At 37.8% G+C, this 25,760-nt stretch overlaps 1 protein-coding gene across 1 annotated transcript in view; it reads right to left on the bottom strand.

Moving 5' to 3' along the window:
• The window catches only part of NAF1 (nuclear assembly factor 1 ribonucleoprotein), a 46,683-nt gene extending 21,341 nt beyond the window's left edge, over window positions 1–25,342 (bottom strand). The window contains exons 1-2 of the mRNA XM_002927543.4: window positions 24,819–25,342; window positions 20,613–20,775 (exon numbers count right to left, since the gene is read on the bottom strand). Of these exons, the coding sequence (XP_002927589.1) occupies window positions 20,613–20,775; window positions 24,819–25,147 (492 nt within the window). The 5' untranslated portion in view covers window positions 25,148–25,342. The remainder of the gene's footprint in view (window positions 1–20,612; window positions 20,776–24,818) is intronic.
• Between the last annotated feature and the right edge of the window lie 418 nt (window positions 25,343–25,760).

The raw sequence follows: 25,760 nt of genomic DNA, 5'->3' as shown, positions 1-25,760 counted from the left end.
ATTTAAAGTATATAAACATTTCTAAAGATGTAACCTTAAGCACTTACACCATCTCTTCGATATTATCCTTTTTAGTGTCTGACAGTATTTCTTCCACCTTCAGCAGCAACAGCTGCTATACCACCTCCAACAGCATCTATACCTTAATCCAGCTAGACTAAGAACACGGACAAAAGTACCTAGATTTTCCCAATCATACTTGAATGAGACAAAAAACAAAAAAGGCCATCAATGGTTAAGGAATCCAAGGTTTAAAAAAAAAAAAAAAAAGGCATTTCGCTAAGTGATTCCCAGAGAAATAATTCTACTGGTCACTACAATTTCTCCACAGAAGAGTTCTCTCTCTTAGCTATCTTCATTTGGTTAATTAATTTGAAAAGGATTAAATAGTTGAAAAGAGAAACAGCAATCTTTTCTGGGGCTGTTTTCTGGGGCTGTTTGAAAAAGAGGAAGTGTCTGGCCTCTTCAGGAAAAAATCTAGAATTCCTGAGAAACAAAACATGGACTCCACCTGGAAAAGCTATGAAATGTTGCCTAGTATCTTCTTTCTCTATGTTAAAAACTAAATACCTTTACATATAAAATTCCTCTTTTCTGACCCAGCTACTAACTATACCGCAGTTGCTATAGAAACTAGATGTTGAAGTAGAGATAAAGTTGAAGAGAAATCTAAGAATAAAACTGACCTTAGGCTTTAAACTAAACAAACAGAACTTTCTATTTTTGACTTTTGCCAAAAGACCACAATTAACTTTTAGAAGGAAGTTCTTCCTTAAGAAGGCATGAAGGTGTAAAGATCCTACTACTGGCATTTTAGGAGCTGGTGTGGGAGGAGAAAGGTAACTTCTGAAGAAATGTTGAAAAAGATGGGAAAAACCCAGATGAACGGATCATGGGTAATCATTTTCCTCTTCAGGGACTCAAACAAGGTTTTTAACAAACCATATAACCAGAGTTAAAGTATAACTTGCTTCTGGGAGATGCTATTTTCTGATCAAGAATTACTTATGAACAACCACACTAAAGGTCTCAACCAACTCCATGCAGAAGACTTAACTTCTACACAGTTATTCTGGTTGGTGTTGGAGGAAATGATTGTGTTTTATATGTCAGAATTTTTCTGAGTACTTTTAGGGAGAGGACAACTACTTGTCATTTTTGCATAGTAAATATGGATAGTTTTTTCTTGCCAAGACCATGGTTTGAAAGTGGTCCATGTATGTATTAAAATAGAGAAGGGAGCACAGTTGTTAGAACTGGTAAAGAACATGTGACATGGAATAGCCTTGTTAAGAAGAAGTTCTTATAGAAAGAACTCCCACGCCAGTTAAATACAAGAATAGTGAACTACAATGTTGGGAGACTGCAGACAGAAAGGCTTTCATGATATTTTAGAGAGCAAATCACACTGCCTTCTGTTTCTAGGGTGGGTACCTCTTATAAATAGCGAATGACATTTTCTAACCCAGAAGTATAGTGATGAAATCTGAAATCTGACCCACTGACTAACCAAATCACAGTTAAACTACAGCAAAAACTGGAGAGTCCAAGATGGCAGAGGGGTAGGAGAACTAAATTTTGTCTGGTCCCAGGAATTCAGCCAGACAGCTATCAACAATTCTGAATACCTACAAACTTAACTGGAGAATGAAGAAAAGAATAACAGCAACTCTATGAACAGAAAAGCGACTACTTTCTGCAAGGTAGGAGGTGCAGAAACGTAAATCTGAGGCGATATATGGGATACACCACGGAAGGGTGGGAGTCTCCATCCGCTGACTACTGGCAAGGGATAGAGCAGCAGAGCACAAAATCGGAACTTTTAGAAGTCTGCTCTGGTAAGGGACGTTGCTCTGGTGGCTAAGCAAGGGTGTGGAACCCTCGCTGGGAGAGTGTGGTCTTAGGACCCTCGGGGTCACAGAAAGACTGGGGGTGCTTGAGTGCGGCAGAGCTCCCAGATACTGGAGCGGGGAAGCCGGCTGCAAAGAGTGAGCTGAGGAGTGGACTCTCAGCTCAGGGTGGCCATAAGCCATGACTGTCGAAGAGTAGGGGCCCAACAAGCTGCAGACCTGGGGAGACTCCCCTCCCCCCAGGAACGTACCGCAGGAATCTGCTGGGTTTAGACACTCCAAACAGGGCCGTGTGTCAGAGACAGAAACAGTGGTCACAGGCTGGGTGAGCACGGGAGTGCAGCCAGAGACCAGAGACACAGGAGTGATTGACTGCTTTTCTGAGGGCTCACTGAGGAGTGGGGCCCCGCGCTATCGGCTCCAGGGCTAGAGATTGGGAGGCCGCCATTTTCACTCTCATCCTCTAAAGCTGTGCAGAAAGCTTTCAGGGAACAAAAGCCACAGAGAGTAAACCAGAGCAGATAACTTAGCCTGTCCCCTGGCAAGGGCAGTGCAATTCCCTCTGGGGCAAAGACATTTGAGAATCAATCCAACAGGCCCCTCCACCAGAAGATCAGCAAGAACATCCCTCCACGACCAAGTTTACCAATAAATGAGAACTGCAAAACTCCAGAGCTAAGGAAATACAGCACATAGAATTCATGGCATTTTCCCCATGATTCTTTAGTTTGTCAACTTTAATTTTTTTTAATTTTATTTCTTCTTTTTGAAAAAATTTTTCTTCTTTCCTTTTTCAACCAATTTCTTATTTTATCAACTCCTTTTTAAAATCTTTTTTAATTTTCATTTTTACAGATACATTCTATCCCTTCATTGTATTTAATCTTATTTTTGAATATATGTAAGTTTTTCTATCTTTAAAATTTTGGGATGCAGTTTCTGCTAACAGACCAAAACAGACCCAAAATCTAGTGTGTGGCTCTGTTCCATTCACCCCCCTGATCCATTCACTTTTTTTTTCCTCTTCCCCCCAGTTTTGGGTCTCTTCTGATTTGTTTAGTGCATATTTCTCTGGAGTCATTCCAACCCTTTTAGCAAAATTTTGTTCTCATTCATTTATTCTTCTCTCAACAAAATGACAAAACAGAAAAACTCACCTCAAAAATAGAACAAGAGGCAGTACCAAATGCCAGGGACCTACTCAATAAGGACATTAGTAAGATGTCAGAACTAGAGTTCAGAATAATGATTATGAAGATACAAGCTGGGCTTGAAAAAAGCATAGAAGACACTAGAGAATTCCTTTCTGGAGAAATAAAATCTAACCAAGTTGAAATCGAAAAGGCTATTAATGAGATGTCATCAAAAATGGAGGCTCTAACTGCTAGGATATATGACACAGAAGAGAGAATTAGTGACACAGACAACCAAATGATGGAGAATAAAGAAGCTGAGAAAAAGAGAGATAAATAACTACTGGATCACAAGGGGAGAACTGGAGAGGTAAGTGATACCATAAAGCAAAACAATATTAGAGTAATTGGGATCCCAGAAGAAGAAGAAAGAGAGGGGCAGAAGGTGTATTGGAGCAAATTATAGAGAACTTCCCAAATTTGGGGAAGGAAAAAGGCATCAAAATCCAGGAGGCACAGAGAATCCCCCTCAAAATCAATAAAAATAGGTAAATACTCCAATATCTAACAGTAAAACTTACAAATCTCAGAGACAAAGAGAAAATCCTGAAAGCAGCCTGAGACAAGATGTCTCTAACCTACAATGGTAGAAACATTAGATTGGCAGCAGACCTATCCACAGAGACCTGGCAAGCCAGAAAGGACTGGCATGATATGTTCAGGGTACTAAATGAGAAAAATATGCAGCCAAGAATAATTTATCCAGCCAGGCTGTCAATGAAAATAGAAGGCGTGATAAAAAGCTTCCAGGACAAACAAACTAAAAGAATGTGCAATCACCAAACCAGCCCTACAAGAAATACTGAAAGGGGTCCTCTAAGCAAAGAGACAGCCCAAAAGTAACATAGACCAGAAAGGAACAGAGACAATATATAGTAACAGTCACCTTACAGGCAATATAATGGCACTAAATTCATATCTTTCAATAGTTACCCTGAATCTAAATGGGCTAAATGCCCCAATCAAAAGACACAGGGTATCAGATTGGATAAAAAAGCAATACCCGTTGATATGCTGTCTGCAAGAGACTCATTTTAGACACAAAGACACCTCCAGATGTAAAGTGATGGGGTGGAAAACCATTTATCATGCTAATGGACATCAAAAGAAAGCTGGGGTGGCAATCCTTGTATCAGACAAATTAGATTTTAAACCAAAGACTGTAATAGAGATGGAGAAGGACACTATATTATACTGAAAGGGTCTATCCAACAAGAAGATCTAACAATTGTAAAAATTTATGCCCTTAACATGGGAACAGCCAATTATATAAGCCAATTATAACAAAACCAAAGAAATACAATGACGATAATACAATAATAGTAGGGGACTTTAACACCCCTTCACTGAAATGGAAAGATCATCTAAGCAAAAGATCAACAAGGAAATAAAGGCTTTAAATGACACACTGGACCAGACGGACTTCACAGATATGTTCAGAACATTCCATGCTAGAGAACACACATTCTTCTCTAGAGCACATGGAACATTTTCCAGAAAAGATCACATACTGGGTCACAAATCAGGTCTCATCTGGTACCAAAAGATTGGGATCATTCCATGCATATTTTCCAGACCACAATGCTTTGAAACTCAAAACAAATGAAAATGAAAACACAATCGTTCAAAATCTTTGGGATGCAGCAAAGGCAGACCTAAGAGGGAAGTATGTAGCAATATAAGCCTTTCTCAAGAAACAAGAAAGGTCTCAAATACACAACCTAACCCTACACCTAAAGGAACTGGAAAAAGAACAGCAAATAAAGCCTAAACCCAGCAGAAGAGAAATAATAAAGATCAGAGCAGAAATCAATGAAATAGAAACCAAAAGAACAGCAGAACAGATCAACAAACCTAGGAGCTGGTTCTTTGAAATAATTAATAAGATAAATAAATCCCTGGCTAGACTTATCAAAAAGAAAAGAGAAAGGATCCAAATAAATAAAATCATCAATGAATGAGATCATAACCAACACTGAAGAAATACAATTATAAGAACATATTATGAGCAACTATACTACAACAAATTAGACCATCTAGAAGAAATGGATGCATTCCTAGAGAAAGTATAAAATACCAAAACTGAACCAGGAGGAAAACCTGAACAGACCCATAACCAGCAAGGAAATTGAGGCAGTAATCAAAAATCTCCCAACAAACAAGAGCCCAGGGTCAGATGGCTTCCCAGGGGAATTCTACCAAACATTCAAAGAAGAATTAATACCTATTCTTCTGAAACTGTTCCAAAAAACAGAAATGGAAGGAAAACTTCCAAACTCATTTTATGAGGCCAGCATTAACTTGATCCCAAAACCAGACAAAGACCCCACCAAAAAGAATAAGAGACCAATATTCCTGATGAACATGGATGCAAAAAATTCTCTCCAAAATACTAGCCAATAGGATCCAACTGTATATTAAAAGGATTATTCACCATGACCAAGTGGGAATTATTCCTGGGCTGCAAGGTTGGTTCAACGTCTGCAAATCAATGTGATACACTACCTTAATAAAAGAAAGGACATGAACTCTATGATCCTCTCAGTAGATACAGAAAAAGCATTTGACAAAGTACAGCATCCTTTCTTGATTAAAACTCTTCACAGTGTAGGGATAGATGGAACATACCTCAATATCATAAAAGCCATCAACGAAAAACCCACAGCGAATATCATTCTCAATGGGGAAAAACTGAGAGCTTTCCCCCTAAGGTCAGGAACACAGCAGGGTTGTCCACTATCACCACTGCAGTTCAACAAAGTACCAGAAATCCTAGCATTAGCAATCAGACAACAAAAAGAAATAAAAAGCATCCAAATTGGCAAAGAAGTCAAACTCTCACTCTCTCCAGATGATATGATACTTTATGTGGGAAACCCAAAAGACTCCACCACAAAACTTCTAGAACTCATAAAGGAATTCAGTAAAGTAGCAGGATATAAAATCAATGCAGAGAAATCAGTTGCATTTCTATACAACAACGAGACAGAATAAAGAAAAGTTAAGGAGTTGATCCTATTTTACAACTGCACCCAAAACTGTAAGAAACCTAGAAATAAATCTAACCAAAGAGGCAAAGGATCTGTACTCAGAAAACTACAGAATACTCATGAAAGAAATTGAGGAAGACACAAAAAAAAAAAAAAAAAAAATGGAAAAACATTCCATGTTCATGGATTGGAAGAACAAATATTGTGAAAATGTCTATGCTACCTAGAGCAATCTACACATTCAATGCAATCTCTATCAAAATACCATCAACTTTTTTCACAGAAATGGAACAAATAATCCTAAAATTTGTATGGAACCAGAAAAGACCCCGAATAGCCTGAGGAATGTTGAAAAAGAAAACCAAAGCTGGTAGAATCACAATTCCAGACTTCAAGCTCTATTACAAAGCTGTAATCATCAAGACAGTATGGCACCGGCACAAAAACAGACAATAGATCAATGGAACAGAATAGAGAACTCAGAAATGGACTCTCAACTCTATGGTCAACTAATCTTCGACAAAGCAGGAAAGAATATCCAATGGAAAAAAGGCAGTCTCTTCAATATATGGTGTTGGGAAAATTGGACGGCCATATGCAGAAAAATTCCTTACACCATAAACAAAAATAGACTCAAAATGCATGAAAGACCTAAATGCAAGACAGGAATCCGTCAAAATCCTTGAGGAGAAAACAGGCAACAATCTCTGTGACCTCGACCACAGCAACTTCTTAGACACATCACCAAAGGCAAGGGAAGTAAGGGCAATAATGAATTACTGGGACTTCATCAAGATAAAAAGCTTTTGCACTGCAAAGGAAACAGTCAACAAAACCAAAAGACAACCGACAGAATGGGAGAAGATATTTGCAAATGACTTATCAAATAAAGGGGTAGTATATTTATCAAATAAAGGGATACTATATTTGGTAGTATCCAAAATCTATAAAAAACTTAACAAACTCAACATCCGAAACCCAAATAATCCAATCAAGAAATGGGCAGAAGACATGAACAGACATTTCTGCAAAGAAGACATCCAAACGGTCAACAGACAAATGAAAAAGTGGTCAACATCACTCAGCATCAGGGAAAAACAAATCAAAACCATAATAAGACATCACCTCACACCAGGCAGAATGGCTAAAATTAACAAGTCAGGAAATGACAGATGTTGGTGAGGATGCAGAGAAAGGGGAACCCTCCTACACTGTTGGTGGGAATGTAAGCTGGTGCAGCAACTCTGGAAAACAGTATGGAGGATCTTCAAAAAGTTGAAAATATAGCCACCCTATGACCCAGCAATTGCACTACTGGGTGTTTACCCCAAAGATACAAATGTAGTGATCCGAAGAGGCACCTGAACCCCAATGTTTATAGCAGCAATGTCCACCACAGCCAAACTATGGAAAGAGCCCAGATGTTCTTCAACAGATGAATGGATAAAGAAGATGTGGTATATATATATACAATGGAATATTATGCAGCCATCAAAAAATAAAATCTTGCCATTTGCAACAATGTGGATGGAACCAGAGGGTATTATGCTAAATGAAATAAGTCAATCAGAGAAAGACAATTATCATATGATCTCACTGATATGTAGAATTTGAGAACAAGGCAGATGATCATAGGGGAATAGAGGAAAAAATGAAAAAAGATGAAACCAGAGAGGGAGACAAACCACTCTTAATCTTAGGAAACAAACTGAGGGTTGCTGGAGTGGAGGGGAGGTGGGAGGGATAGAGTGGCTGGGTGATGGACACTGGGGAGGGTATGTGTTTTGGTGAGCGCTGTGTATTGTGTAAGACTAATGAATCACAGACATATGCCCCTGAAACAAATAATACATTGTATGTTAATTATTAAAATTTTAAAAATTAATAAATAAATAAAATTTTTTAAAAAATGTAGAGGAAAAACTTTCCCTACTTTTGGACTGAGATAAAGCCCACTGGTTAAATAAAGTCAGGATCATGTAGGTAGAACAAAGAAAAAGGAAGTCTCCAGAGAGAAAGTGCTGTTAGATCTTTTGGGAAAACCACTGAACTGAGGAGGAGGGTAAACCAAATATCATGAACACTTAGAACGCAAAATCAATGTTATTCTCAAATAAATAAATAAATATTATTTGGCCACAGAATTAAAAGCTCCTGTTTTGTATTTTCTATTAAGAGGAATAAAGGTCCACATGATATTAATTATGTTTTGGTAAAGATCTAAACTCAGATTCTGTTTTGATTTCTTTTAACTTTAAAATATAAAATACTCCTGTTTTTTAAAAAAGGAAAAAATTAGCAGTACAGAAGGACTCAGAGTAAAAAGCAAAAATTTCCCTATCTTATTACTTTCAACCCCCCAATCCTTCTCCATAGACAGCTGTTAAGTTTATCTTTAAAATACATTTACCAAGCAGATTTAAACTTTACATTTCTAATTGTAAATGCTTTACTTATATCCACATTATAATGCAAGCTATCCTTTTTACCGATTGTATTTTGTACACTTTTCTACACCAAAACATAAACATCTATTTTTCAAACAATCTAACAGTGTATCACTGTATAGACTGTAACTTAACACCAGTCACCTGATAAAACATGTCTCTTTAACTTTTGTCATTACACACAATGATAAAATGAACCATCGTTCACCTACACCTTCGGGTAACTCCTGTGATAAATCCCTGTAAAGTGGAACTGCTAGATCCAAAGATACAAACAGTTTTAATTTTGACAGATACAATCAGGTTTCTTTTCCAAAAGGTTCTGTCAATTAACAATTCCACAAATGATGAGAGGTTTTCTCACATTCATGCCATCACTGAGAAGCAAACTTTAAATCTTTGCCAGTGTGGTAGGTCTACAATATAAAATAACATCTTGCTTTTATTTTAACTTCTTCATTAATCAGGAAGACTGTGCGTCCTTGCATGTTTCCTGGATATCCAATTGTGTTTATGAATCATTTGTATATTTTACACATTTTTCTTTCAGAGGGTTTATCTTTGTATTAATTTGTAAGAGAACTTTAGGTTAAAGAACATTTGCCCTTTACCAAATATGAAGAAAATATCCACTCCCTTTCCTCCCAGAATGGTTTTTAGTATTTAAGTTGCTTAATGAACTTCAGCATTTTAATTTTTATGTACTTAAATATAACAAGCTTTTTTTTTGTTTTTTTTTGGCTTTTGAGACTTATGTCACAGAGAGAAAGATCTTCCCTATAACAAAATCACTTTTTAAATTCATTCATATCTCCACTGCTTCTCCAATTTCATTTTTAATACTTGCATATTTGGACCATTCGTAATTTTATTCTTGTTTAAAAACAAGGCACAGATTGGCTCTATCTTTATCCATATTACTGGCCAATTATTCCCACGTGTTATAGAATAATCCCTTTTTTCCCCTACTGATATGAAAAATAAATTTTAACACATACTAAATGTACTTATATATTTGGGTTTTTTACTGAAATCTCCATTCAGGTCTACTAATCTATTTCAGTGTCAGTACTAAACTATTTCAACAACTGTGCCTTTCATTACATGTTTAATATTTTGGAATAAGGCTAGTTCCTCTATGCATTCCATCCATATTTTCCCCCTGGAATTTTTCTAATAACTATTCTCATGTTTACTTCACTAGACAACTTTAAAACCATTCTGTCATATCATATTAGTCTTGTAAGTATTGATTAAAATCACACTTAATTAGATTGTCTTAGGTCGCAAATAGTCCTTAGGTTTATTTGAAGCCATCTCATACCTTATTTGCTATTATAAATTCTTTGTTACTTATTATCTTTTATTGCTATTATAAATGCATCCTTTAGAGCCTATCATTTGAACACAAGAAAACATCATGCTGAAATTTATGTCTAATGACTTTCTTGTATACTTCCAAAAAATAAGTCCTCCTCCTCCTTTTCAATATTATTATATCATATTTTCACTTTTCAAATACTATTGGTTGGTATGTCCAGAATATCAAGTGTCAAGAAACTGTAATGATAGTGGGCACGATGTACGACTATTTATTAGAAAAGTTTCAAATGTTAAACGTAATGATGTTTCTTGACTGAAATTTCTTTTTAAAAAGGTTTTAAAAATGACCGTCTATCTCTACTTGTGCTCCTATTTGTGTGTTTTTTAAAATCAGACTGTTGAATTTCATCTAATGCCTTTTCATCATCTTTTGAGATCATTATAACATAATTTACTATAAGTTGAACAGGTCAGCTCCAGGGTCTAATGAAATCCTGATGTTCTCCTCTTCTAAGGATGTCTATGAGACACATCTAGCAATGAGGAAGACAGAGGAAGGTATAGAAAGCCAGAATATCTGTAGTGATGCAGGGACCTACTCTTGTGGTCAAAAGCAGAGTCTGTCAGGCTTCCTTAATTCCTGTTTTCCTGTTTCCAACCTATGTATTTACACGACAAAATTGCCTACAAATGGGGAGGATTTCTGTCTCATATAGAACTAAACTTAGAGAAAAAAACAGATACTGTTATCTGTGACCACGACCGTACCTCTAATTCCAGTTCAGTGATCCCAGTACCTTATAACATAGGATTGTACATACAGTTTGCTGAGCATTTCTAACAAAACAAAACAAAACACCAATGAAGGCATTAAATTGCCTCTTGATAGTAACAGACCTACCTATAAAAGTGATGTGCATGAAATTTCCATCCCAAATACTCTGCAGAACATAAAAGGTATATAAAGAACTAAATACTGTACATAAAACTTATAAGAAATAAATGAAATCAGTCTAGTACAATTCCAGATCAAAAGTCTATTACGGAACTTACCTTTGAAAGTGCAATTATGTCAAGCAGTATGTTTGCTTTGGAAATGGCAGACATTTTGGGGGTTGGATCAAAGAAGAGATATATTTGTCCCTTTTAAACAAGCATGCTTTCCATGGGCTTTCCATAAAGATTTCTGTCAGGCTCGAAGAGGCAGAACTTTAGAAGGTTAAAAGGAAAGTTCCTTGGACTGCTACGTCAGGTTGGGCAGTATATGATCTTGTCTTGATATTTGGATGTCAAATGTTATTTTCTCTTCCCTAACTATGAAATCTGAAGTACTGACCTCCACCAAGCCTAGTTAGTCTTTATTAAAGTATCCTGCTAATTTTCTTTTTTGTCAACAGATTACTGTCTAACATCCTCTGTGTTTTCTTGCTTAAAGTCCATTTCCCTAACTAGACAATAACTCCAACAATAAGCAGGACTTGGTCAGCCTTGCTCACTGCTCATTGCCATAGCACTCAGAATGACTAGCACTTAGTAGGTGCTTAACATATATTTATTAAATGAAATGACTTATCAGTCTGAGTTAAAATTCTGAGAAGAGATCAGTCTTTTTCAATCAGAGCAAAATCAGATAATGAAAATATAATTCCCAGAATTCAAGAGAATCCTCAAGGAATTAAAGTTAAAAAGGCAGGCTTCTAAGCAAGCTTCACTGCCCAGGACTAATGCATAGATACCTTAGGTTTGCAGCAGCAAACATTTTTACAATTATTAGATTAACACCTGGCTCCTTGATAACACAGCAGCTGTTCAGCAGCTGTTCCCAGTATGATAACGAATAAATCTGCTCAGTCGCATAATCTCCTTTCAAGAAATAAAATCACTTTACTTTTCCATGAGTGGGGAAAGGATGTGCTGATGTCACAGCAAAGAGAGAAGACACACAAACTTAAATTAGGAAAAAAACAGTAGCCAGAACACATATTGAAGAACATTACCACTCTTGACTGGACACATAGGATATAAAGAATTATAAGTAAAAGGCATGCCGATAAACTAAAAAACTAAAGGTAGAGGTGATGAGGGAAACCTGGGATAGAAAGACCTTCTCCACCATATAAGCAAAATCCAAATGTACTGAAAATAAAGATAAGAAGGCTACTTACTGCAGGTAAGGAAGATTAAAGTATGAGCCTGGATTACCCTACAACCCTCATGGAAAGATGGATAAGTGGGTAAGAAAGGCTCCTTTTATTCTGCTTAACCAATACCAGACACTAACTATATTTGATTATTTCAATTTAATTAACTAAAATTAAGTAAAATTTAAAACACAGTCTTTGGTTGGACTAGCCATACTTCAAATGCTCAACTGCTACAGTAGTAACACAGCGTGGATATAGAGCATTTTCATCACCCCAAGAAGCTCTACTGAACAGCACTGCTTTATGTTTTCATACATCCAAAAAGCCCTCCATTACAAAACATATACCCTGGTATTAATAGCATCACTCTATTTTTTGCCATTAATACAAATATAATTTTAAGGCCACATTATAACAGCATACACCATATTGCTATAAAGTCTGTCTTTCTTTTCTTTCTTTCTCTTTCTTTTCTTTCTTTCTTTCTCTCTCTTTCTCTCTTTCCTTCTTTCTTTCTTTGACAGAGAGAGAGACAGCCAGCGAGAGAGGGAACACAAGCAGGAGGAGTAGGAGAGGAAGAAGCAGGCTCCCAGGGGAGGAGCCTGATGTCGGGCTTGATCCCAGAATGCTGGGACCACGCCCTGAGCTGAAGGCAGAGGCCTAACGACTGAGCCACCCAGGCACCCCTGCTATGAAGTCTTAATGATAACCTGAATACTTTACCTGGGAAACGATCTGTGATAAATCTCTACTTTTGCTACGGTTACTTCCCTCAAATTATGTCTTGGGTGTATAGTATCTACAACTAGAGATAAATATCCATGCTATCATTTAAATAAAGTTAAAATTATGCTTACTGGCTCAAAATAAATGTTATTCGTAATAACAAAGAATAGACACGGAAGGGAAGAAAAATACTTCACATCATTAGCAAAAGAAAAGGCCACAAGGAAATAAAAATCCCCAGATACATAATACCACCATTTGGCAAATGAACTACTAAAATTCACCATACTAAAGAAATTCAATCATGTATTTCCTACAATCTACAGTTCCAAGTCAAAGGCTCTATTAAAAGACAATATGGTCCAAGCATATGCAATTTAAGGAAGCTTACATTACGATAGAATCATCTATCACCATGACAAAATGCGCTACACTATTCAGAAACCAAATAATCAAGGAAGTTCAAATGATCAAATTCTAATGTTGCTATGTATGCATGTCTACACACAAGTACTAAAAATACCCCAGACTGCAATCTACCTGTTACTAGTTCTGAATCTGCTCTCCCCCACTTAAATACTACCTTAGGCAAATCACTTTCTTTCTCGGAATCAGTTTTCTTATCTCTAAATAGTGAGAAAATTGAGCAAAAGTTCTGAATATTTCATGCAAATGGCTAATACAATTTAAAAAACGTTCAACTGCATGTAATCAAAACGACAGCACATTAAGATAGAAATTATATACCAGCCTCAAACACAATTCCGGATAACAGATACCCTTAACTACAGCATTAAAGAGCATGGTCCTACCTATACTTCTGAAATATTCATGAAAGAACAATTATTGTTTGTATTACAAGAATATTATTATATTCTGATTCCTGAACACCTGGTATGGCCTACAAGGTTGTTCAGTTAAGCAAAACATTCAAATGAGTACCACATAACATTAAAAATCTCCCCTATTAAAAAATTAAACTACAGACACACTAGTTAAAAAATGGATGTCTAGGGGCGCCTGGGTGGCACCGCGGTTGGGCGTCTGCCTTCGGCTCAGGGCGTGATCCCTGCGTTGTGGGATCGAGCCCCACATCAGGCTCTTCTGCTGTGAGCCTGCTTCTTCCTCTCCCACTCCCCCCCTTGTGTTCCCTCTCTCGCTGGCTGTCTCTATCTCTGTTGAATAAATAAATAAAATCTTTAAAAAAAAAAAAATGGATGTCTAAGACTTCTAGTGCAAAACTGGAAGGAACTAATGGGTCAAAAATGGCCCTCTAAGAAGATGACACCTGTACATTACCATGACCTTGCATTCTCTAGCTCTTTGAAGACTTATTACTGAGCAAGAAAAAAAAGTCAGTAATTTATGATTTTCTGAGACAAAATTATCTAAGAACCTTGACTTGGGTTTTCACTCACAAACCTAGAAAAAAGGCAGCAGGGGGTAATGGAAAAGGAATCAAACATTCCAAATGGCCACTAATCCCTTCTGGTGCTAGACTGGGAAGAATTTTTAAAAGTAAGGAAAGTGGAATAAAATTATCTGACCACTCTCCTTGTATTACCCAAGAATAGAGGACATGCATGTGGCAGCCAATTACCTGATGCTATTAGGTGAGCCTTCACTTTTCAGATATGGTTGGAAAGTAGGATCCAATCCCTGGAGTACTGAAAGCCATGATTGGAAACTTTTTTTTTCCCTATAGCTGGTAAAACATATTGGAAAAAAGAATGGATTAGGTCTGTACACTGTGTGGTAACTAAGGCCACATATAACATTTAGTCTAATTCATCAACTTAGCAAAAGTACTTTTACAATGTTCCATGGAACTCAATACACATTAATTGCCCTTACTAATTACCCTGCTGTGTATGACACTAAACTTAAGATTGAGACTAGCCCATTAAATATTTTCACCTAAAAAAATGAAAACCAACACTTCTTTGCAGTGCCTTTATATTTTTTTTAAAGATTTTATTTATTTATTTGACAGAGATAGAGACAGCCAGCGAGAGAGGGAATACAAGCAGGGGGAGTGGGAAAGGAAGAAGCAGGCTCATAGCAGAGGAGCCTGATGTGGGGCTCAATCCCACAACGCCAGGATCACGCCCTGAGCCGAAGGCAGACGCTTAACCTCTGTGCCACCCAGGTGCCCCTATATTTTTCTTTTTAAATAAATATTATGTTCTTGCCCTGTTTTTCTCTAAAACTGTCAAAAACAAAGTTCATAAGAATATCTTCAAAAGTTGACTCACATAAAATTGTAATCCATCTCAATACGAAAAAACCTTCAACAGTATAATTCGAAGCATTATCTTTTATGTTACCCAAGAAGTCTTTATTTCATCAAATCTAAGACACTGACTTTATACATCACAAAAATAAAAGCACTGCCAAGTAATTGTAAAATGTCAACAATTATTAGAGCCAAATTTCAAAATGAACAAGTGACCATTTTAAAAGTGACAACTTCAGGTATATGGATGATAAATGAATGAACAAAGAAACACTCCCTGATCCCCTTCTAGGTAACCAACACTGGGAATACAACTGTCATGCAACAGACTCTATCTAATCAGTGGGAAAGTTCATATTCTCCTCACCTGTCACCTTTCCATACCTATCCTATCCATCTTGCAAATCCAGGATGACCTCCTTGACCACTGCACTTTAAGTTATCTCCTCCTCCACTCAATCCTACAACTTTGTATGTCCAGTACCGTTCATCTCACATTCAATCCTTAACTTCCTAGTGTCACTTTGCTTTTAGCAAAAGTGTGTACGCTCACTCTCTAGCTAGATTCCCTTTTAACACACATCTGTCTTTATCCTCTAAAGTAACCAGAACTTATTAAAATCTACTGAGGAATGGGGGAATCTAATAAATGGAATGCTTCTGTGTAATAACCACATATATACGGTATACACACACACACAGCAAACATACATCCTTACTTAACTAAATAAAACACTATCTGAAGTTTACGGATCATTTCTGTTTGCTATAAGCTTTACTAAAATAACTTTGTATAATGAAGCACAAAACTTTAATTTTTTAAAAAATCTGAGCACTATTTTTAAAGAGCACCAAATACTAATTTAAAAATATCTCCTCTCAAGTACATAGAGCCATTTCTTAAATATCATTTTGAAAAGAATGTTAAAAAGTGTCATCAGTATTCTATGATAAAGTGTAATAATTTCAAATACATTTAGAGTCATAAAATGCTGAAGTTGAAAAAGGCCTGCATTTAGGGCAAAACTTATAAAGTAAGCTATGCCTTGAAACCAACATATTCAGTCAATGATTACTAAGTGAAGGCCATGGGGCACTGTAATTTCATGGACGGCAGGAGATCAAAAAGTATGAAATAATCCGCTGTAACTTCTGACCACTTGAGGTGGCCCAGATATTTCCATATCCTCATGTTAGGATGTTTTACGATATGTGTCTGCACTGCCAAAACCCTAAAGAAAATATAATATACTCAACCTAACTACAAAATGCATTTGTTTTACATTATAATATAGGCAGTCTCCAAATTATGAAGGTACCAAGAACTGCATACAAGCATTACCTTTTTTCTTAGTCATGCTATATTATGTGTATAATAAATACACACTAATATGCCTACTGCAGTATTATCCATTTTGTGTCCCCATAAGCACTGTAACCATAACTTTTAAATGTTATGTAAAACCTTTCAGGTTTTCAGAAGAGAAAATAATAGGCATTAATTTACAAAATTCATTTCTAAAAAAAGTTCTGAAATGTCACAATCCCATAAATGTGTTTATGATTCTGAATTTTTAATTATGCCTGATTTATTTAAATAAACAATTCAGGGCATAAATTGCTGAGAAAATTTTTCAAAAATGACCTAATTTTCCAATTCACTGAAAGCACCGAATAAAACGTATGTGGTTTAATGTAGTTTCAAAGCCGAAATACGTATGCCACTTTACATTTACTGTGTAGGTTATATATAAACCTTCTCAGCATTAAAGAGGAGTTTATGATCAAAAGAATAATTCCACTTGGTTAAATTTAACAGCATATATTACATAACTGTGACATTATAAAAAGAGCCAACTAAGACTACTCTCCTTTTCAATGCCTCTATAGCTAACCACTCCCTTTTTTTCTCTTCTCCTCATCCCTTTTTCTAAATCAAGATATAACCATATCCTGTCATCCCAAGGGATTGTTGCTACTCTCTAAGGTTTAATTCTAAAAGAACAATCTTGAGGTTACTTCGCCGTAGCTCCCATATACTTACCATTAAAGATCTGAAATAGTTAGCAGTTAGATCACCAGGATCTAACTTCCCAACAATGGAAAAGATTTAAAAAGCTAGATCCAGGGAGGTGACATTCCTGTTTGACAAACAGACCAATTGGAGGTAAAACTTAAGCTCCGCATGCCTGAATGGCAAGAGAAAACAGCCCAGAATATGAGATAATTTATATAGTGGACATAAAACTGCGTTAAAATGGGCATGTCTACGTTCCAGAGATCTCTAAAGATCCAGCACAAACTCTGAAATTGATAGAACGGCTTGGCCCATTTTAATTTATGTATACCTTTTAGCAAAGACAACCTGGATAGAATGGTTCATTAATTTTCCTCAGCATTTCATTAGGAAATTAAATAGAATACACAGACCAAACGCTCCATGCACAATCCCTGATAAGAGGATATACCAGTACGACCTGAACAAAATGGTACATTTGACACTGGCTAGAGCTGGTTTTAACAAGAGGGGACAGTTCCCAGGAAAGTCGATTGTCATTTTCAAAATACACGTACACACCCACAAACACACATACACACACAAACTAAACTAAAAAGTAATAGGTTTGTCCCAAAAGTCAGCAAAGAAATACAGCACTAATTGGCTGGTTCAAGGGGAAGATCAAAGTAGAAGACACTGTATTTAGAGCCAGGGTCACATAATCTACATGCCAGCTAAAATTAAAAAAAGATTAATCTATAGGTAAACTGAAGAAGTCAGTGAATAAAGAAAGAATAAAATGACACTCAGAGAACTATGAGAATATCCAAGAGGCATATAAAAGAAACAGCATGGCTATCCTCAAGAGCTGCCTTAGTTCCCAATGGTTTTCCTAACCAAATAAGTTTACAACGTATCCCCCTTCTTTTGAGGTAAGTGGAGAGTCTTTTTTGCTCACAACCACAAGAGTCTAACATAAGTCACATGTGATAACGCTTTCCAAGTATTTCTTTGTACTCTATACAAGATGACTATTATTACCGACTAAACAGCATCCCTTTCTGAAATGGATAGAAGACTTACTTTCTTATGACAGAGAACCCATTCCTGGCGGTTTGCATGGGGTTGGTATCGCCCACCCAACCCTCAAGCTCCTCAAAATACACACACATTCACACTCCCTTTCTGTCAACTGGTTTTTACATGTTCCCGCCCTCACACTTGCCCATGTGCTTTCTCTAAAGCACTCACTTTCCTACATACCCTCCCACACAAATGGGAGTGACTATGTGACTCATGCCCAAGCAATCCAAATACACATTCCACTAGCCTCAGTGATGTGTTTAGGGCTGTGTACTAGGCCCCAGGTAAACCAGTACAAGTCCTCCCCATGACTTTCATATAGGAATACCAATGGCCAAACTGCCAGCCCCATGGAGAAAAACCCACTAAGCAAGAAAGAAGCAGAGTCCTAAAGATACTGAGTACATGTAGCCATACCATCCTGGTCTTCAGGACCAAGTCATTCTCTTCCCTTAACTTCAGAGTTGAAGTTCTGAAGGAGTCCTAATATACTCTTTCATGGCCCTAAGTCAAAGATTATGGCAATCCAGGGAACTCATTCCTCTACTTAACTCTAGTAGCAGTGGTCTCAAGGACTAGGAACGTCCAATAAGTTGACTTCCTAGTCATGTAAATATAAAGTGAACAGCTACTCAAGAATCCAAAGCTGAAAAATAAAAACTATAATTGCTTCTTCCATCCTTCCCAAAGATCCCCTGGAATTGGCATAAAAAGGAACAGATTGCACGGTTCAAGGTTCAAAAGCTGACATACCTTTCCAGCAAAAATGTAATTTTCTGATATGAGCCAAACATACACTCTCACAATTCAATAGCACTTCCAAAATTATACTTGTCTCCGTTTATTTACTGTCTGCCTCTCTCCATCGGGCATACATGAGAGCAGAAACTGGAGGACTTGTTTACAGCACCTACTATATGGCCGGTGTGCTATAACAATTTAAGAATGAATGAATGTAGGATACCTATTGTTCTCTCGTTCATTCTATAATCATATATTACTGTTGACTGACAACCTATTATCCATCAAGCACTCTACTGGAAACTACGGGAACTACAAAGATCAGATATGAACTCAGCCCTTCAGAATGTGGTCCCTGGCCTCGGTGTGAACATGGGCCCTTTTAGTTTTCTGAGGAAAATATGAGCACTCTACTAAGAAAAATACTTAAACATATAGACTAAGATTTTGCATTAAATTTCAAGAGAGTCACAAAGTAAGAATTTCAGGTCAAGTAAGATAAATAAGAAAATGACACATATAAAAAGTACTGTGGTCCTTTATTTGTTGATTTTTATACTCTGAGAAAATCTGAGTAGAAAGGTGACCAAGATACAAGAGAAAGACCAAAGAAGTCTCCCAGTACTTTCACAAAATAGTCATAAGTTGGGAAAGCCTTTGCATAAAAAGACCAGTAAGGGATAGCAGTATCTGTAGTATGAAAACAAGAACCACTGATGTGAAGCTGCATAAAAGCCCTAAGGGTTTTCAATACATAAAGCAGAAGTGAGATAGGAAATTTCTCATTACAAGTAGAGAAAAAGAAATAATATTGGTAGAATTCAGGCATGAAAAGGTGCCCAATTACCTTGAGACTTTTAAAATGTTTTCAAACCTTGCATTAAACTCTTTCATTGATTTAGGTATTACATAATAAATGTAATTAGCTTTTTAAAAAGCATTAGTAGTAACTATAAAGTACATGTGGGTGTAGGGAGAGTAAAAATGTGGCAATACAGCCTATATTCTGAAATTCCATGGAGATGTTCCTCTTGGATCATGAGGTTTCTTTTTTCTTCTTTTTTTTGAAGATTTTATTTATCCATTTGATAGAGATAGACAGCCAGCAAGAAAGGGCACACAAGCAGGGGGAGTGGGAGAGGAAGAAGCAGGCTCCCAGCGGAGGAGCCTGATGTGGGGCTCGATCCCAGGACTCTGGGATCACGCCCTGAGCCGAAGGCAGACACTTAATGACTGAGCCACCCAGGCGCCCCGGATCATGAGGTTTCAACCAAACTACCATCATCCTTCTAGGATGGAAGGAAGAAAAGAAAATAACCACATAAGAGTCAACTTTACAAACCAAACCTGTCAAGTGCCAATAAATACTATCCTATAACAAACAAGTTTTCTCCATCTGCAACAAAAATGCTCCCAAAACTTCAAGTAATAGGAGTCCTAAGAAACTCAACCCATCTAATTTTACTTTCTACTTCTCTTAAATGCAATCAACTAAAAAGATTTCAATTACTGCTGAGCAAAATTTTCTTACTCGTGGACAAAAAAAAAAACCAAACAAAAAAAACAAAAACCAAGGTTGTACATCTACATAAGAAATCTTCGTAGGAAAGATTAAAAAAAAAAAAATAGCAAGCTAACGTTGATGCCCATCAAGAACAATTATCAAATATTAGAGTTAGAAGCAACCTTAGAAACCTTAGCAACCAGATCAATCTTAATTTTATTTAAAAAAACCAAGGCATAGCAAAAGTATGCCCAATAAGAGGCTAAGAAGTCTCCAAATTTACAGAGCTAGATACAGGCCAAATGAGATCAATATTAGTATCATAACATATTTTATAACATTCAAATTCGGTTTAGTAACAAATCTAAGTACTTACATTAAGGAGTAACTCATCTTTTGTTTTAAGAGGAAAATTCTTACTTTCCTTCTCGGTTTGTAAATCATCTTCTCCATCGGACAGCAGTGGAGGAAGCGATATACAAGAGGAAGATGACGAGGAAGATGATGAGGAGGAGCTTGAACTATCTGAATCCGTTTCACTGCAGGGAAGAAAAAGCCAAAAACTTAGTAAAGCATTATCATAATGGTATCAGATTATAATTTTTCAACTAGGAAATATCTACTATGTATTTACTGTTGCCGATATAATTCAAAAGGTAACATTTCGAAGTTGACTATGGTATTTGGAAAGTTGTCTTTAATTCATTGATAACATTTTCAAAACCCCTGCGATAACCCAAACCCTATTATTATAATAGTCTCACATATCACACACTGGTCTTAATATAATTAAGCATGTGGCAAATCACTGACAAAAGAGAGCTTTGGACTAAGGCACCTTTCTTATTAGTCATCAATAACCAGATCATCTACTTGCCAATAAAATGTTCTCAGTCTTCATACAACTTGGAAACTCCTGAAAGTTACCAACCATGTTGACCACTCTACTCTAAAACTCCCTTAGCCCTTGGCTCCCACAGCAATTGCTACCAGTAATCCTCCTCTTAGTTTAAATTTTGTTTGCTGGCTTTCTCCCTCAGCCCACTTTATGAGCTGTTTTTAAAAGTTCCACCCTCATTTTCTCTTCTCTCTGTCCTCTTCCCATGGATAAAGTCATTCACTCAAATGATTTCAATCATCACCCATGTATAAATAACTCCTAAATCATCAGCCTTAATATTGGTAACTTCTAGGCTCCACTCCTGATCTCCAGCTGCATACTGGCCACCTCTGTATGAATAACCTACATTTACCTCATTCTAGCAACTGGAAAACACACACACACACACACACACACACACACACACACACACCCACATAAACACAAAACAAACAAACAAACAAAAAACACCCCACATTCTCCTTACTGAACCTGCTTCTTTCCTTGAGCCTCTATTTTATTTCATTGCTTAGTCTTCAATCCAGTCACTATACGTAGAAACCCTGGAATCATTCTGAGTCAATGCCCTATCACAGTCAATGATAAAATCCTACCTTCAAATGGCAAACTCCTATTCCATTTCTCAATCCCATTTCCACTGTTACTATGACCCTATTTAGAGAAGATCATTTCTCACCTATTTTTCTGTAGTAATTGTACGACTGACGTCAATACTCGTAGTCTCTTCCCACAACAATCAACCCTTCCTCCTACTGCTGTTACCTTCATCCTCTCATGACCTTCCATCCTAACAGTTCACACGCTTGCTTAAAAAAAAAAATCCACAATTGGACATTAGATATGAAGGAATTATCAGTTTTGTTATGTGTGATAACTGTGATTACATAAAAGAATATCCTCTTAGAGAATGCATGCTGAAACATTTAGGGACAAAGTTCATAATATCTACAAATGACTTTAAAAGGGCTCAATAACACACATACGTGAAACTAAGTTCTGAAATGTTGGTAAGTGTTAAAGCAAGGTGATGGCTATTATGTGTTTGTACCGTCCTTTCCATTTTTTATTAAGAAAACATTAAACATAGAGAAAAGCTTTAAATGTTTCTCTATAAATCTATAATGTGTACAAGACAAAGGCCATCTCAGAGCCCTTAGCAATCAGGTTCCTGACAACCTTCACAATCCCATCTTCTGCCACATCTAGCACAGAAGCATATAAAACGTCCCAATTCCCTTTGTACTTTCACTACCTCATGCCATTATTTGTGCTATTTCCTTTGACTGGAATGTCCCCAGGGCAGAAAGTCCCATTCCTCTTTATAAGCTCAACTCAAATATTATCTCCTCTGAAGTCATCCCCTATCCACCAAAAGTAGTAGATTTACTTCTTTCTGTATCTCTCAGAGGATTTTTTTTTCAAACTGTCTAGTACAGCCTGTCTCATACTATCCATAATTCACTGAAAAACATGTCTTCTCAGATGGATATTAAGTGCTTGAAACAAAGGCACTAGTTCTGGCAAGTATGGTCCTTCCTTCTGTTGCAGGGATAATGGGCATCCCATTCACAACCGAACTCCTTCCTCTATTACTATATTATGAATATTCCCCTCTCTCCCAGATCATTCCTATCAGCATATCAAATTCCACAGTACCTCTGCTGAATTCCTCCAGCTATGGCCTCATTTTTCCCCTTAAAGTTTCTTGACAGAGGTGTTAACACATGCTTCTCTGCTCCTTTATTTTCCATTCAGTCTTTACCCCAAATTGGCTTCCATCACCACCACTCCTTTACAAGGTCACCAACAATCTCCATGTTGTCAAGTTCGGTGGACGTCTTTCTGTCATCTTAACTTTTCAGCAACATCTGACACGATTCCCACTTAACTTCCCCAAAAAACTTTCATATTTTGGCATCCAGTATGCTACCATGGTATTCCACCCTCATGCATGGAATACCTTTTAATCACTTAAAAGAGACTAAATAGACATAACATCCAAATGCACTGTTTGAGAATCTTGTTTGAATTCTAATTCAAACAAACCAACTGTTAAAAGACAACTAGAGAAATATGAATACGGACTGGGTATTAGGTGATATTAAGGAATTAGGGTTAATTCTACTATGTTTCATAATGACATGGTGGTTACATAACAAGTACTTTACCAGTTAGAAATGTAAAGAACATATAGATAAGGTGACATACTGTTTGAGATTTGCTCTAAAAATCTCAGGTAAAAAACAAAAAAACATTAGAAATACTAGATAAGATTAGCAAAATACTTAAAATTGTTTAAGTGTGGTGATGAGTACATTTGCACTCATTATATTACTCTCTACTTTTAACAAATTTGAAAATGTCCATAATAAAAAGTTAAGAGTAAATCCTATCTGTAATCTGATGTTCAAATGTACATCTCCAGTCCAGAACTGTCCTCTCAACTTTAAACTCATTATCCTACTGCTTTCCTGACATCTCCGATCAGCTGTCAAAGAAATCTCAAATTAACTGTCCAAATTGAACACTCCTACTGGTCTCCAGCTGCCACCCCAGATGGGTTACTCCCCATTTTACTAAACAGCACCATCATCCACCCAGCTGATGCCTCCTTGTCTAGCCCAGTACCCCATCTATTAGAGTGACTTCAAAACACTTAACCCAGACAACCATGGTCGCATCCTGGACTCATGCAACATCTTTCCAACTCTTTCTACACTAAGCCCTGTTCCACTCATGCTTCTCTGCTTTCACTCTTGAACCCAGTTCAATTCCTTCTCTACAGAGCAAAGCTTATTAAAATGTTAACTAACTAGAATATTAACTAACACTTAGAATTAAAACTTTAACATGGCTACACAGTCTTACAGGGCTGGGCTCTTCTATTACTTTCTCCATGCCTTGATTGTTCCTGCATTGTAATTTTCAACACCGCTCATCTATGTACTGATGTATTTAATTTTATTTTTCATCCTTCTCACTAGGATGTAGGACAGGGATATTTTATTCACCTATTCAGTTTCCCACATAACACACTCAAATACCCGTAGACAACGTTCAGCGTGATTTAGTAACATCCTACAACCTTAAGTCCGCTCTCACCACAGGTTTCATATTTAAAAGACACGGGGAGGGGGGTGCTGTCTATAAAACCTACCCAGATCATACAACAACGCTAAATAACAAATGTTTCGCTAATTTCATGGGCACGTGCTCCCTGCAGGGATTCTACAAAATTATCAGGACCCAAATTGGAAATGTATAAAATCCTTTAACTGGTCCTTAATTCATCTGGTTCAAAAAACAAGGCCACACTCTAAACCCGATTCTTCCTAAAAAGATCTGACACAAAATTGAAGGTTATAACCACAAAAGGACACGCCAAATTGAGTGGTTATCGAAATAATCCAATATCCTCAGGGGTTGGTCTTTTTGTTTGTTTTTGCGATCTATATATTTTAGACCTTTCAGATTACCAGATTTAGGAAAGAGGGATCTGATTATTAACCTCGGATTCGCAACGCGATTTGCACAGAAGGGCAAGAAATGGGCGGTCCGAGCTACTTGTCAACACGTGCGCCGCGAGCTTCGCTACCTCTCCCCTCTCCCAGGCCCACGCGGGCGCCCTCTCAGTCCCCGACCCCGGCTACCCCCGCAGCTCCAAGACCCCCAGCACCCGACCTGTCCGAGTCCGAATCCGAGTCCGAGGTCTCCAGAGAGTCTGGGGTCCCCGCCTGCTCTGAGGCGCCCGGGACTGTGACGCAGCTCCCTCCGGGTGGAGGTTCTGGCCTTGACTGCGGCGCGAATTCAGGCGGCTGCTCCTCTGCAGGCTGAGCTTCCGCGGCCTGTCCGGTGTCCGGCGACTCCTCATCCAACTGCAGTGACGGCCCTGGCTCTGGGACAGGTACAGAGCCCGGAGACCGCGCCGCCTGACCTTGGCCATCCCCCAAACCGGTGCCATTAAATTTGAGAGTTTCCAGCTGAGCGGCGGCGGCCTCCACTACTTCCATGGCGTCTATTCAGAGACCCAGTCAGGCTCACGTTCAGGGCCCTCACACAGGCTCGCGGCTCGCTAGGGAAAAGACGGAACAACCCTGCGGGCTTTAACTGCACCTGGGCCCGACTTCCCGCGTTTCTCGGGTAACTACACGCCGAACTGCTTGGAGACACGCCCCCGCCGTTCACACAGCGGCACTTCCGGGGGAGCGTACTACGTGACGTGACGCGATTGCGCTCACCGGGAGCGAGGCAGGGCCTTTGGAAACCAGACCTCGCGCGGTCCTAAACCCGCCGTTTTCATTACCTTCTCAAGCTACAGCTCCCATGCGTGGGATCAAGCGGTTAGACTTTCCCGGGCCAATTCTACTTGAAGGGGAGATGCGAAGGAGGGCTTGTAGGACAGAGGAGATGGCTGATTGTACGAGTCTCTGTACGTAAGAAACTTGAGCCAGGAGTTCTTGAACAGACACTTCTAGTAAACTTCATTAAAGTTAAACGAAGCTGCATAATAGATAGCAAGGACATTAACCATTCATCTCAAAAAAATTACTACACCTATTCCTTGAGTTTTTCCAAAGCACTCTCAAAAAGAGCAGTAATAGTGGACGTAATCGTTGCTGCCTG

This window comes from Ailuropoda melanoleuca, chromosome 5, assembly GCF_002007445.2.
Source record: "Ailuropoda melanoleuca isolate Jingjing chromosome 5, ASM200744v2, whole genome shotgun sequence".
NCBI classification, from domain to species: domain Eukaryota; kingdom Metazoa; phylum Chordata; class Mammalia; order Carnivora; family Ursidae; genus Ailuropoda; species Ailuropoda melanoleuca.
The sequence above is the reverse complement of the archived record's forward strand: the minus strand, read 5'-3'. Positions and strand labels throughout refer to the sequence as shown.